This window comes from Meles meles, chromosome 15 (assembly GCF_922984935.1).
Source record: "Meles meles chromosome 15, mMelMel3.1 paternal haplotype, whole genome shotgun sequence".
NCBI classification, from domain to species: Eukaryota; Metazoa; Chordata; class Mammalia; order Carnivora; family Mustelidae; genus Meles; species Meles meles.
Genome location: NC_060080.1, coordinates 20182084 through 20197590, shown reverse-complemented (window position 1 = coordinate 20197590; position 15507 = coordinate 20182084). Strand labels below are relative to the sequence as shown.

Sequence of the window (15507 nt, the reverse complement as noted above, 5' to 3'; positions counted from 1 at the left end):
ACTCCCTGCTGAGTAGGGAGCCCAATGTGGGGCTCTATCCTAGGATCGAGATCATAATCTGTGCCAAAGGCAGATGCTTAACCAACTAAGCCACCCAGGCACCCCCCTTGTTCTATTTTTCTTTTCTTGCCTTCTTATGGGTTATATTTTTAGGATTCCATATTGGTTTATTTACAGTGTATTTCTTTGTATCTGCATAATTCCCTCAGTGTTTGCTCTGGGTATTACAGTGTACTTATGTGATTTATCCGTCTGATGGAATGGACATTTTACCACTTTGAAGTGTGGAACCCATTCCATTTAGGGTCTTAGCACTTAATGTTATAGTTTTTTGTTTCAGCCATCAAATATTAGTTAAAAATCATGAGAAGGGTAGTCTCTTGCATGTACCCTTATTTCTATTCTTCCTTCTTATTTTTTTTAAGTTTTTATTTTTAAACTTTTAAATAAACATATAATGTGTTATTCTTCCTTCTTTTCTGGTGCTCCAGTATCCCTTTTTTTTTTTTTTTTAAGATTTTATTTATTTATTTGACAGAGAGAGATCTCAAGTATGCAGAGAGGCAGGCAGAGAGAGAGGGAGAAGCAGGCTTCCCGCTGACTGGAGAGTCTGATGTGGGGCTCGATCCTAGGACCCTGGGATCGTGATCTGAGCCGAAGGCAGAGGCTCAACCCACTGAGCCACCCAGGTGCCCCTCCAGCATCCCTTTTTAAAAAATCTTTTAAAAATATTTTAAATTATTTATTTGCGGGGGTGGGGGGGGGACCCATAAGAGCAGGGGGAGGGACAGAGGGAGAGGGAGAAGCAGACCCTCCACTGAGCAGGGAGCACAATGTGGGACTCAGTCCCAGGACCCTAGAGTCATGACTTGAGCCAGAGTTAGATGGTTAACTGATTGAGCCAGCCAGGTGCCCTCTAGTATCCCGTTTATCTTTTTCTTTCTGTTAAAAGAACTTCCTTTAGCCATTCCTTAAAAGTGTGTCTGCTAGCTGCTCACTTTTTTTTTTTTTTCTTTAAGATTTTATTTATTTGACAGAGATCACAAGTAGGCAGAGAGGCAGGCAGAGAGACAGAGGGAGGAAGCAGGCTTCCCGCTGAACAGAGAGCCCGATGTAGGGCTTGATCCCAGAACCCTGGGATCATGATCTGAGTCAAAGGCAGAGGCTTAACCCACTGAGCCACCCAGGTGCCCCAGCAGCTCAGTTCTTTAGTTTTACTGTTTCTGTCTTTATTTCTCCTTTGTTTCCAAAGGATAGTTATTCAGATATAGAATTCACAAGGAAATATTATAGAATTGACCATTCATTTTGGACAACATTTGTAAGGCTTTATACCACTTCCTTCTGGTCTCCATGGTGTCATATGAGAAATCGGCTGTTGATTGAGTTAGTGTTTCCCTATAGGTAATGTGTTGTTTTTCTTTGCTTTCATGACTTTTTTTAATTTAATGTTCAGAAATTTTCATTGTGTGTCTTTGTGTGTGGACTTCTTTGAGTTTATTTTATTTCGCTTTACTGAGTTTCTTGAATACTTTTCTTTTTTACCAAGTAAGTTTTTAGCCAGTAGTCAGTCCTTTGAATACTAAGTCTTGCTTTTCCTTCTGGGATTCTGATGGTATGAACTTTAAATCTTTTATTATTATCCCACAACTCCCTCAGGTTCTGTTAATTTTTTTCAGCACGGTTTTCTCTCTGTTGTTCAAATTGGGTAAATATTGTTGATTTTTCCTTAAGGTCATTGATTATATCTTCTCTCATCTCTCTTCTGTTGAACCTTTCTAGCACATTTTTACATTATTGTGCTTTCCAGATTTATAACATCACTTCTTTTTACAACTTCAATTTCTTTGCTGATATTTGTTATATTTTCATTTGTTTCAAGAAAATTTGTAAGGGCTTATCAAAGAATCCTTCTCATAATTTCAACATCAGTTTTAGTGTTGGTATCAGTTGATTGTCTTTTCACATTTAGGTTGCAATTTTCCTGGTTCTTGGTATGATGAATGATTATTACATTTGGATCCTGGATATTTTCGTTACATTAGGAGATTTTGGGGTCCTATTAAATTCAAAGCTTTTATTTAAGCAGACATTCATATTGTTTGGGTTTACCATGTGAGAACTAGACTCCTTTGGTGGACTGTGGTTCAGTAACAATTTTCAGAGCCTTTGCTATGCTATTTTGGTCTTCTTTTATCTGGTGACAGAGGCTCCCAGTAATCTCTGTTGCTTTTTTCTGAGGGGCTAGAAGGAATTTCGACAGACCAGGCTTCCTGATGACACTAAATGTGGGGAAAAGGGAGTCTCCAGCCTGTGGGGGCAGAGAGGCTTTCCAGACCAGCTGCTTATGATGGGCCTCTCTTGCTTATGCCACTGGGCAGCTCAGCATCTCTGGCGAGAGAGGTAGTAGTCCCAGTTCCATAAGGATAAAGAGACTTCCTGGGCTGGGCTGCTCCTTGTGGTTTGATGACACTTGTGGGTAATACTTTGCCTTTCCATTTGTAGTCTTTATTTTCTTTATTTTAATTTTTTTAGATGGGGAGACAGAGGAAGAGGAAGAGAGAATCATAGGCAGGCCCCACGCCCAGCACAGAGCCTGACGTGGGGCTCTGTCTGATGAGCCTGAGTTCATGATGTAAGCTGAAACCAAGAGTCGGACACTTAACCGACTGAGCCATGGAGGCACTCCAGTCTTTATTTTTGAGGCTTGAGGGAAGCTCATTTGTAGTAAAAACTATTCAGTTATATAAGCTTTACCATAACTCTGTGTTACTTCTGTGAATTAGAAAATGTTAGGAATTGGTAAAATTAATGAATCAACTGGCTCCTTTAAAATTCTGAATCCTGGGGTGCCGGACTGGCTCTCTTGGTATAGTGTGCACGTCTGGATCTTGGGGTGGTGAGTTGTGCATCACGCTGTCACGTTGAGGATAGAGGTTATTTAAAGAAAGAAAGTCAGATTCTGAATCTTGACCTAGGTGGCTATGTCAAGACCAAGAGTTTGTGTTCAAAAGCAGGTAGTAATTGTAACGAGTAGCTTTGGCTCTTTAGATATGAACTGTATTGCTAAATGAAAAAATGCCAGATAGCACAAAGGTACAAAATTACAACAAATTCTTTCTTTTTTAAAGTCCTTAGGTTGTTTTTCTTTTTTAAGATTTTATGTATTTATTTATTTTGAGAGAGTGAGTGCGTGAGTGAGTGCTGCTTGGAGGAAGAGCAGAGGGAGAGGTGCAAGCCGACTCCATGCTGAGCACGGAGTACAGTAGGGAGCTCGGCCTCATGTTGAGATCACAACCTGAGCCAAGATCGAGTCAGTCACTCAACCGGCAGAGCCTCCCAGGCGCCCTAACAAACTCTTATTTTTTGAAGTACTTAATCAAATCCATTCAATTTTATTCTCTCTCTAGCTTATTTCTTTCAGAACTGTGCCCATAGCTTACAGAGTTTTCTATTTTTCGTTTCTTTTTTTTTTTCACTAATACTTCTTTTACTCTAAATAGTATGTCCTTATATACAACCCTCTATACCTCTTGGCCCAGGCAATTAAGACATGTCAGCATCCCGATCAGCTGAAATAAAGGCAGTGGATGATACTGTTTTATATGCAGTAGTTACAGCATGACCTTTCTTAGAAGGATTGTGTTTCTCTTAAAGTCTCTACTTTTTTTTATTATATATTTCTCATATGATTGAAAAGCGAGATGCTTTAGTTAATCAGTAGTGGAAATGGCTACTGGCCTAAGTCACATACTTCATGAGTATGATCTATTTAATCTTAAATAAACCCTCAGAATTCTTTCTGAGATATTTCTTAGATAAAGACATTGAAGCAATGAGAAATTGTGTAATGAGTTAGTGATAAAACTTGAATCTACATCTGTCTGATTGAAATACAAGTCCTGCTTCTGTTGCTTCACTTCTGAGTGGGATGAGGAGACAGAGTAAGCCCCTTAAAGAACTCTTAAAGAACTCTTGTATTACTCGTTAGTTGAAAAGTTATGGTGTTCTCCTAAGTCCTCTATCGAGAGTTTGTGATTTTCTAATCTAAATACCATTGAACCTTGTTATTCATTTATTTACTTCAAAATAGAACAGAATCAATCAATCAAATAAAACAGTCATTGGACCATATTTTTTCTGTTTTTTTTTACCCCCTTTGATGAAATGGTTTTGCTCACACCTTACTGGTACTGGACAAAGCATGCTTTTGAAAAAACAGTAGTGGGGGAAAAGACAATAATGGGAAGATAAAGATGAGAAGATAGAGTATACAGACAGATTTTTCAGAATCTGTATTTATTTCTGTGACCTCTCTCTCTAGATAACTCTCTATTTTGTGCCCTTTCACTACTCTCCTTATCCACACCTCTCATTTTGGGGTTCCAACTGGGGTTCTCCAAAAATGTCTGTTTAAAAATTTCCGTGCACACCTTTCCACCTTTCCCCTCCCCAGTAACTCTTTTCCATTTGTTTCATAGTATGTTTGGGGACGAAAGTAGTTTGAAGAAACGAATTCATTCAAGTATGGATGATTCAGATGCTATTTTTTAAATTTAAAAGCTTACAATTAAGTTACTTTGTTTTTAAAAGTAGGTTAGTTGTTACCCAAATGAATTTTGTGTTGGAAGAATTGTTGGTGACATGACCAGGACAGAGCAAGCAAAAGACTTTAACGTAAGGGTTTTTGTTTTTGTTGTTAAGATTTAATCTATTTATTTGACAGAGATCACAAGTAGGCAGAGAGGCAGGCAGAGAGAGAGGGGAAAGCAGGCTCCCTGCCGAGCAGAGAACCCCCACGCGGGGCCCGATCCCATCTGGGATCACACCCCGAGCTGCTGAGCCACCCAGGCGCCCTTGTTTTTGTTTTTTTTCAAAGATTTTATTTATTTATTTGACAGAGAGGGAACACAGCAGAGGGAGTGGGAGACGGAGAAGCAGGCTTCCTGCGGAGGGCTAGTCCCAGGACCCTTGGATCATGACTAAGCCGAAGGCAGACGCTTAACGACTGAACCACCCAGGCACTGCAATAAAAGGGTTTTTAAGAATACAACAATTGCCAGTGAATTAAAAACCAACCAAGATTATTTATTAATTTAGTGATTTCTAAACTCCCTATTTTTCCCTTTTTTTTTTTTAAGATCTTATTTATTTATTTGACATGCAGATCACAAGTGGGCAGAGAGGCAGGCAGAGACAGAGGAGGGGAAGCAGGCTCCCTGCTGAGCTGAGAGCCCAACGTAGAGCTCAGTCCCGGGACCCTGAGATCATGACCTGAGCTGAAGGCAGAGGCGTAATCCACTGAGCCACCCAGGCGCCCCTAAACTCCCTATTTTTCAACATAATGGTGCTGTTGAGTTCAGTTTCGTTTTGTGTGGGTAGGCATGCCATCAAAATCAGTTCTTAGTTTTAAAGTTATTGGTGCTGAATTTTTAGTTTATATGTGGATAATTACTGTACATGCATTTCTGTGTTTGTATAGATAACATATATCATGTGAGTGAAAGATTCTTACATATTTATCTTCTTTGCATATTTGAAATTGACCTGAAATAGGGCATTCAAGCATCTGTTTGGGGAACTGGGTGACCTCTACATTTCTTTTAACCTTGGAAGTCTGAGTCTGTTACTTAATCCTATTGAAATTCAAGGGATTGAACTTTGAAGGATAAATACAGAGTGTATAATAGTTTAGTCAGAGATAGGGAAGCTGATTAATTGAGGCCTAGTTTTGACGAGCCTATTCTGTAGGAGGGAGTACAAAAAGATGAACAAGACATTGAGATTAGAGATTAGGCTGGATAATTTATTGGGAGGAGAAATATCAGTAAGAATAAATAAATTAGACTGGTGAAGTCCGTTAAAGCTTTTTTTTTTTAAAAGATTTTTATTAATTTATTCCATAGACAATATAATTATATATTCTATAGACAGAGAGAGAGGGGGAAGCAGGCTCCCCGCCAAGCAGAGAGCCCGATGTGGGACTTGATCCCAGGACCTTGAGATCATGACCTGAGCCAAAGGCAGAGGCTTTAACCCACTGAGCCACCCAGGCACCCCTGCTTCTGTTTTTAAAGATACTATTTATTTCAGAGAGAGAGAAAGCATGAGAGGAAGTATAGGCAGAGGGAGAGGGAGAGAGAGAAGCTCAAGCAGATTCCATGATGAGCACAGAGCCTAATGGCAGGGCTTGATCTCATAACCCTGAGATTACAACCTGAGCTGAATCAAGAGTTGGTCGTTTTATCAACTGAGCCACCAAGGCACACCAATAAAGTTGCTTTTCAAAAAAAACAATGTGGAAAAGTTAATCTGGTTTCTCATTCACTGAAACATTTACAGAGGAGCTATCACGTAAGCACAAGGTAGTAAGTGTTGGTGATATAAAAAAGGAAGCAGAGGTTTCCGTAACTACACATTCTTACATTTTAATGTAAAAATAAGAGCCTGGGTGGCTCAGTGCAGTAAGCATCTAACTCTTGATCTGCACTCAGGTCATGATCTCTGGTTCTGGACTGAGTCAGGGCTCCATGCTCAGATTCTCTCTCTCCCTCTCTCCCTATGCCCCTCCCCATGCTGCTGTGCCCTCACACATTCACTCTGTAAACAAATAATAAATAATAAAAGTAATGGAACTTGCACTGAGCAGAACCAGATACATCTTTATTTCCTAGTGCGTGCACACACACTATACACCGTCATTAAGCTGATGATTAACTGGTATTTCCCTCCTACCAGAGAGATGAGGCACATTGGTGCTAATTTTAAATGTGCAGTAACAAAAAAAAAACTTAGCTGTATTTGTAATTTTGCTATAAATTTAAGAACTGAACATAATCAGAAGTAATTATATACATAACCATAAACCTAAAATGGACCATCTCAACCTAAGTGTACACTTGACTCACACTTAAGTACCTTCACACTGTTTATACAGCCAAGCTCTAGATCTCTTATCTTGAGAAACTCAAATTCTATTCCCATTAAACCCCCTTCGATTTCTCCCCTACATCCAACCCCTGGCAACCACTCTTCTACTTTCTGCCTCTATAAATATGATTCATGTAAATGGAATCACAGTATTTCCCTTCTCAGGTCTGGTTTATTCCACTTAGTAGAGTGTCATCAAAGGTCATAGTGTAGCATATGTTAGAATTTCCTTCCTTTTAAGGCTGAATATATATGTCACATTTTGTTCATCCATTCGCCCATTAGTGGCCAACTGGGTTGTTTCTGTCTTTTGCCTATTGTGGCTATCGCTATAGGAGTGTTGGTTAAAAAGATCTATTCAAGTCCCTACTCTCACTTCCTTTGTGTATATACCCAAAAGCAGACTTGCTGAGCCAAATAAAATCCTGTAACTCTTACTCATTCTTTTTTTATTTTTTTTTAAAAGATTTTATTTATTTGACAGAGAGAGATATCACAAGTAGGCAGAGAGGCAGGCAGAGAGGACCCCGGGATCATGACCTGAGCCGAAGGCAGAGGCTTTAACCCACTGAGCCACCCAGGCGCCCCTAATTAATTATTTTTAAGAAAGCTTTTCATTTTTTCAATTTATTTTTATTTTTTAAAGATTTTTATTTGTCAGAGAGAGAGAGAGAGTATAAGCATGGAGACCTGCAGGCAAAGGGAGAAGCAGTCTCCCTGCTGAGCAGGAACCCTGTTGTGGGACTTGATTCCAGGACCCTGGGATCATAACCTAAGCCAAAGTTAGATGCTTAACTGACTGAGCCACCCAGGCGTTCCACTGTGGTGAATTTTGCAGATGGACTGTAAAATTTCTTCCATTTCTTTGGATTGGTTGTAGGAGGGGATGCCAATGAGGAGAGAACCAAAAATATTAATAGGAATACGCCTTGGGATTTTATGATTTGTCTTAATGTACTTAAAGAATTGTCTTACGGAATAGTGAAACAGTGTTAAATTTTTTTCTCTCCACTCACAAAGATAACTTGTTAGAAGGTCATTTTGGAAAATTCAAAATACAGAAAGTCACAGATTTTTCCACCATGATAGCCACTGATTCCCAGCAAAAATCAAGACTAAAAATGGAGTTACAGGAAGACACACACTTGGCTTAGTTTAAGGAAGAATTTATGAATTCCTGGAAATGCTTGAGGACATAGTAGCCTCCACCATCTGATATGCTTGTGTGAAAGACTGGACAATGACCTGCTGATGTTTCAGCAGGAGCTATCAGCATCTGTAGTAAATGGGCTGGATGACCTGGGAAGCTCCTTGTCAACGTGTGGATTTGTCTGATTCTTATCTGTAGGCACTGCATAAACTGAGAGCAAGGTAAAGAATGACTAAGAGTGGGGCGCCTGGGTGGCTCAGTGGGTTAAGCCTCTACCTTCGGCTCAGGTCATGATCCCGGGGTCCTGGGATCGAGCCCCGCATCGGGCTCCCTGCTCAGCGGGGAGCCTGCTTCCTCCTCTCTCTGTCTGTCTCCTTGCCTACTTGTGATCTCTGTCTGTCAAATAAATAAAATCTTTAAAAAAAAATCAATTAATTAATTAAAATAAAATAAAATTCCCTAATGTCCTCTTGTATTTATTATGCCCATTTCAAGGCACTGATAAAAAAGCTTTAAGGGGATGGGGGCCTGGGTGACTCAGTAGGTTAAGCCTTTGTCTTTGGCTCAGCTCATGATCTCAGGGTCCTGGGATCAAGTCCCGCGTTGGGCTCTCTGCTCAGAGGGGAGCCTGCTTCCCCCTCAAATTGCAGCAAATTCCCCTATTAAGATTTTATTTAAGAAAAATCAGAAGCTGCGTTGTCTCATGATAATCATGTAATCTTTTGAGACGTTCTAGCTTTAGCTGCTTCGGGTGTCAGGACTTCCCTCATACTGTACTGTACTTGACGTTGCCTTGGCGCTGATCTCCTCAGTACCAGGGTGTTACTGCCTGTTCAGATGGTACCTATTTCTTGGAGTTAATCCAGTTATTTTTATTTCATTATATAATTCTGGTATTTTCCTTGAAGATCTATTCCTGCCATCATGGGAACTGTAGCTTATCGTACTTCTCTGCCACTGCTTCATTATTCATAAAAAGAAACTCTGCCAGGATTCTGACTTTTTGTATTTTCCTGAAACCAAATCTAAAACTTTGTTTTGAATGGTGTAGTGTTCTGGGGGTGCCTGCGTGGTTTAGGTGGTTGAGTATCTGACTCTTGATTTTAGGCTCAGGTCATGATCTCAGGTTGTAAGATCCAGCCCTCGAGTTCTGCTTGAGATTTTCTCTCCCTCTGCCCCTTCCCTGCTTGCAAGCTCTCTCGCTCTCTCAAATAAAAAAATAAATCTTAAAAAAAAAAAAACAAAAACAGTATAGTGTTCTGTATATCTTGTGGGTTATTCCAGACTTCCTTACTTCCTCTAAAGGAAAATTATACCCAGATTTGCAAGGAAAGTATTATGATGGTGTTTGTGTGACCTTACCACATCTTTTCACCAGATGTGCGTGTCATTTACTTTAATTTCTTGGGTTTTACTTTAAAGAGTTTTTTGCTTTGGGTTAGGTTGTTTTGATTTTCTTTGGTTTGTTTTGTTTTGGGGGAGTTCTAGTTACTAGATCCTAGATTGCATTATTTGTATCTTTTTGAGTTAAAGTACTTTATTATTCTTTAAAAATTTTTAAAGATTTTCTTTTCTTTTTTTTTTTTTAAGATTTTATTTATTTTACGGAGAGAGAGACAGAGAGCGAGCGCAGGTTAGGGAGAGACAGGAGAGGAAGATGCAGGCTCCCCTCTGAGCAGGAAGCCTGATGTGGAACTCAGTCCCAGGACCCTGGGATCATGACCTGAGCCAAAGGCAGAAACTTAACCTATTGAGCCACTCAGGCAACTCAAAGATTTTCTTTCTTTCTTCCTTTCTTTCTTCCTTTCTTTCTTTCTTTTATTTTATATATTTTTAAGATTTTATTTATTTATTTGACAGAGAGAGAGTACAGCAGGCAGAGCAGCAGACAGAGGGAGAGGGAGAAGCAGACTCCCCGTCGAGCAGGGAGTCCAATGTGGGGCTTGATCCCAGGACCCTGGGATCATGACCCGAACCGAAGGCAGCCGCTAACCAACTGAGCCACCCAGGCGCCCTAAGATTTTCTTTTCTTTTTTTTTTTTTTTTTAAAGATTTTATTTATTTATTTGACAGACAGACAGATTACAAGTAGGCAGAGAGGCAGGCAGAGAGAGACGAGGAAGCAGGCTCCCTGCAGAGCAGAGAGCCCGATGCGGGACTCGATCCCAGGACCCTGAGATCATGACCTGAGCCAAAGGCAGTCAGGCAGGTACCCCAAAGTACTTTAAATATACAGATCTACAGTCTCTATTCTATAATTCTAAAATCTAACATGCCTCATTTTTTTTTTAAGATTTTATTTATTTATTTGACAGAGATCACAAGTAGGCAGAGAGAGGAAGGGAAGCAGGCTCCCTGCTGAGCAGAGAGCCCGATGTAGGGCTCGATCCCAGGACCCTGGGATCATAACCTGAGCCCAAGACAGAGGCTTTAACCCACTGAGCTACCCAGGCACCCCACATGCTTCAATTTTTTTCGTACATTTGATACCAAAACTTGTTTGACAATAGCATTTCCCTTAAACTGACATAAAACTATATATATTATTAGTTTGTCCTATTTAGTGTAAACATTTATGTTTCAGTATGTTTGGTTATGGTATGCTATCCCTAATCGTCTTGATGGTGTTACATAATAGATGGCATATCATGTTACTTTTATAAAATTCAAAAGATTTCTATACCTAAAACATTTGGCCTTAAGTGTTTTGGGTCAGGGATTGTGGACCTGTGTCTCTTTTGATAGCACTGATTATGGTGTGCTGTGGTTTTGTTCTCTCTTCTGTCTTCCCTTTTCTGAGCTAAGAAAGATTTCCTCTTTGGACCTACCCACAGACCCTAGTTTATAGGGCTAAGCAGAGTGGCTACTTAATACTAGAATTGAATACCATTAGATGCGGCAAACTTTCACCAGGTGCATTATTGAACTACAGATAACTTGTTTTTTCATTGGTCTTAATTTTCTTTTTAAGCAATCTTTCTCCTGTTCTGCTTCTATTTTCTCTCTCCTTACTAGAATCTTGGCTTCACCATTTACTAATCATATGGTCTTACTACTTAACACCCTTATCTGTTAGTTTTTTCATTTATAAAAGTGGCATAACAATTTTGCCTGCCTCAAAGGATTGTTGTGAGGGCCAAACATAATGCTTCCTAGAATTCAGTTTTTAATGTAGTTGTTATTGATTCATGCATATCCTGTTGCTCACTTTACTAACATATGGTCAACCATTCCCTTATTATTGGACTTTGAAGTCATTTTCAGTGCTTTGACATTTTTAACAATGCTGGATGTGATCCTTTCATATATGACCATAAGTCCTTGTGGCCTTATTTTTGTAAGATAGATAGAAGTGGGATTGTTGGATCACTGGGCTGTAATATTTCTCATTTCAGTGGATATTTCCATGTTATTCCCTAAGGCAGAATTGAGATGGGGTGGGGAAAGTAGCAGTTTTAGTTCTGTCAGTCTATTAAGAGTGTTCATTTGCCCATAACTGTACAGCAATGGATTTTATCAATTCATTTTTTTTGTTTTTTATTTACTTAACTTGATTATATTTAAAGATTATTTATTTGATAAAGAGAGCATTGGTGCACACTCACACACGAGCAGGGTCGGGGAGGGGCAGAAGGAGAAGGACAAGCAGACTTCCTGCTGAGCGGGGAGCCTGATGTGGGGCTTTATCCTAAGACCCCAAAATCTTGACCTGAGCTCAAATTGGATGTTTAACTGACGGCACCACCCAGGAGCCCCTGGTTGTTTTTTTTTTTTTTTTTTTTTAAAGTTATTATAGACTTACATAAAATTGGAAAGATAGTCCCATGCAAATGTTTACCCAGCTTGCTCCAGTGGTAACATCATAAAACTGTTGTACAATAACAGAGTCAGGCAATTGATGTTAGGACAGTACTGTTAACTAATCTTGGATTCATTTGATTTCTTCCAGTCTGATCAGTGGTATCTTGATTTTTTTTTTTCCCTTTGATCACTAGTAAGTTTGGGCTTCTCTTCATGTGTTCCAGTGACCATTTATGTTGCATGTTTTATGATCATTTATTCATATCCTTTTATCCTTTTTCTTAATTTGTGTTTTCCTAAAAGCAGCTCTCTTAGGACTGTCCATTGTTTTTTCTTTTTAAAGATTTATTTAACAGATTTATTTATTTATTTGGCAGACAGGGAACCCAAGCTGGGGAAGTGGGAGAGGGAGAAGCAGGCCTCCCACAGAGCAGGGAGCCTGATATGGGGCTCAGTCCCAGGACCCTGGGATCATGACCTGAGCCGAAGGCAGAGGCCCAGCGACTGAGCCACCGAGGTGCCCCTCAAATAAATGTTTTGTCTGCCATTTGTTTTGCAGTTATTTATTTCAGGTTCTTACACTTTGTATAGTTTGGTTGATCTTGTTGTTGTTTTTTCCCCCTACATAGAGCTTTTTATTTTTATTTAGTCAGTTGGTTTCTCTTTTGTGATTCTTAGGTTTTTCTCTCTTATTTAGTAAGGTTTATCCATCTGACAGGCTATATACTATTTTCCTTTTCCTTTTTTTAAGATTTTATTTATTGGAGAGAGAGAGCAGAAGCAAAGGGAGGGGAGAAACAGACTCCCTACAGAGCAGCTGGGGCTCCATCCCAGGACTCTGAGATCATGACCTGAGCAGAAGGCAGACACTTAACCGACTGAGCCACTGAGGCACTCCCTGTTTTCCTTTAAATGCCTTCTACTTTATACTTTTTCCTTTTTTACTTAGTTTTTTTAAAAAAATACATTTGAGATGTGTTTTAGGTATTCTGTGTGAATTATGTTCCACAGATGTATAACATGCTATTCCAGCACTGCCTAACATAAACTATTTTATTTACGACTGTTTTGGTTGTGTATGATGTAAAACCTCAGCAATACCAAAGGTAGGAGTGACTCAAGGCAAGGCTTGATGCAGTGACAAAAGCAATATTGCTAAAATTATTGCTGTTTTCCTTGTCTTTGTTTTCTTGCAGTTCAGTGCCTTTTGGGGTGTTGTATTTTTCCCTATAATCCTTACCCAACCCTTTCCTTGCCTGTCCGGTGTTGTTTTCCTCATGGTCACATATTGAAAGTTTTAGGCATTACTTCCTCTTACTGCTCAGGGGAAGAGAAAGAGTCTCTTTCTGGGGCTTCTCAGCAGAAAAAGTTTCTTTTCTTAAATGCCCAAGAAAAATAGCTCCTTAGATTGTTGCCCCAGACTGAGTCCTGTGTCTGGTCCTAAATCCGTCACTGTGGGAGTGGGGAAGAATGGAGTGCACACAGAGATGCTGCCTGGTTTTTTCAGCCAGGAAATGTGCTGTAGCAGTTTGGATTTACACCTTTGATGTGCAGGGTATTAATTCAGTCTCAACGCCCTGTATGAAGGTGGAAAAGGGATAATATTTTATGGGAAATTTTAGGTATTGTCTCCAGAAGAGCGTTTGGGTAGATGCTAGGGAGTCAGACCATAGGTGATCAGATCATGACTCTTAACAGAAAGGTGCAGAATTGTACAAAGGTACAGAGATTGCACCTTTTACATTTATTTTGATCTGTTTCTGTATTTTGTTTTATTCTAGCAATAGTCGAGTGTTCATTTGCCTATTTATCCTGTCTTAGAAACATATTGCTTCAATGATAGTAGCTTAGAGTACATTTTAATATCTTCTCAAGGCTCCCATCATTTTTTCCCCAGAAATTTCTTACATATTTATTTGATACATACTTTGGAATTCTGACTAGAATGACATTATGTGTATTTTTAAGATGGAAATTCCAAATTATATAAAAATAACTGTGAGAATTAACCTGGAGACTCTCAGTACTTCCTAAACAAAAAATTCTTTGAAAAATCTTCTTGGTTGTCCTCTGTCTTCTTTACAGTTCTTGGACCCTCAACACTCTCACAAGTACCAGGGGACAATGGACCCATGGTCCTGCTCTCCCCCACAGAGAACTCCTATCTTTAAGTATACCCAAGATACCTAGCAGCATCTTCTCGTAGGCTTATTTGAGATACTGAGTGGTACCAGCAGAGAACTGAGAGGGAGAACAGCTCGAAATGTGCACATAAGCTGCCTTATCCCTCAGGTATTAGGAGGGATTTTTTTTTTTTTTTAATTAAGGATGCCACACATCTTCTGTTATTTTGCTGTTTGTTATGTTAGATAAGTACAAAAAGATAGGAAAATGTAATGTGATAACAGAAAGGAAAATAATATATTTTTTACAGATAATTTATTACCAGGCCTAAAATTCTAGAAATATGGTAAATGTGTATTGGAATTAGTAAACATTTAACCATGGTGCTACATAGATGATACATATTCCAGAACTTACTTTATACCTCTTTAAGTGAAACCATGATAGGTCTAAGTATAAGAGACCATTGCATTATATGTGTGTGTGTACGTGTGTGTATACATGGCATTACGATGTTGTACAGTTGAAACTAATATATGTCAGTTAGATCAATAAAAAATTTATAAGAAACAATAGAAATCTGTTCATTTCACACCTCAGATTCAGTCTGTTGCAGCAGTGTGCAAGAAAATGTATGTGTGTGTATGTATATATTTTTTAATTTTTTTACTTTTTTAGGGAGACCAGTATTGTTTATTTGAATCTGTAGATGTGTTCTCTCCTCCCTGTGTTTTACTTCTGGACCTGTAAAGTTTGTGTTAAATGAAGGGGAATATTTGTTTTGTTTCTTGTAATTTCAGCCTTACTGAGGTATAATTGACAAAATCGTAAGTGAAATACAATGTTTACAAGATATATTTGTAAGATTTTTGTGAGGTCCATGTTTTCTTACATGTGAAATACTGAATCAGGATTAAGAAAAAGAATTTTTTTTTCCTTTAGATACATGGGGATGAATTTTACATCAGTTTTCTCCATGGCAGCCTCTCTATAATGGATAGACTTTTTATAGTTTATAAAATATGTTTCTGTCAAATGATGTTGATCAGTTAATTTTATCTTTGTCAGTGTAACATAGGTTACTCCGAGACAGAAACTAATCATTGGTTCCTCTTATTCTTTCTTTCTTTCTTTTTTTTTTTTGCAGTGGGACTTCCCCTCTTGCGTGCCTGAATGCAATGCTGCATACAAACTCCCGAGGTGAAGAAGGCATCTTCTATAAGGTTCCAGGTAGAATGGGAGTATATACTTTGAAGGTAAATATTTCTGTTAGGGCATCATTTATAAGGTAAAAACAGGAAGTGACTACATCTAAATGATACTTGCATCATAGAGACAGAACTCTTTTCTTGGAAGAGCTTATTTTCAGGAAGAGGTAATATGTGTAACTCTGTATCCTGTGCATTTTTATACTAATCTGTGGGCATCTGTAGGTAGACCAGAGAACTAACTATATTTTTCATTCTGTATGGTAATGCTTTCTCGAAAGGATGAACTGAAAA

At 38.9% G+C, this 15507-nt stretch overlaps 1 protein-coding gene across 6 annotated transcripts in view; it reads left to right on the top strand.

The window, feature by feature from the left end:
- ASXL2 (ASXL transcriptional regulator 2) overlaps nucleotides 1-15507 on the top strand; it is a 140013-nt gene that overhangs the window by 73679 nt on the left and 50827 nt on the right. For all 6 annotated transcript variants that reach the window (XM_045979121.1, XM_045979120.1, XM_045979124.1 and 3 more), the window contains one exon: nucleotides 15153-15261. In XM_045979121.1, the coding sequence (XP_045835077.1) occupies nucleotides 15153-15261 (109 nt within the window). The remainder of the gene's footprint in view (nucleotides 1-15152; nucleotides 15262-15507) is intronic.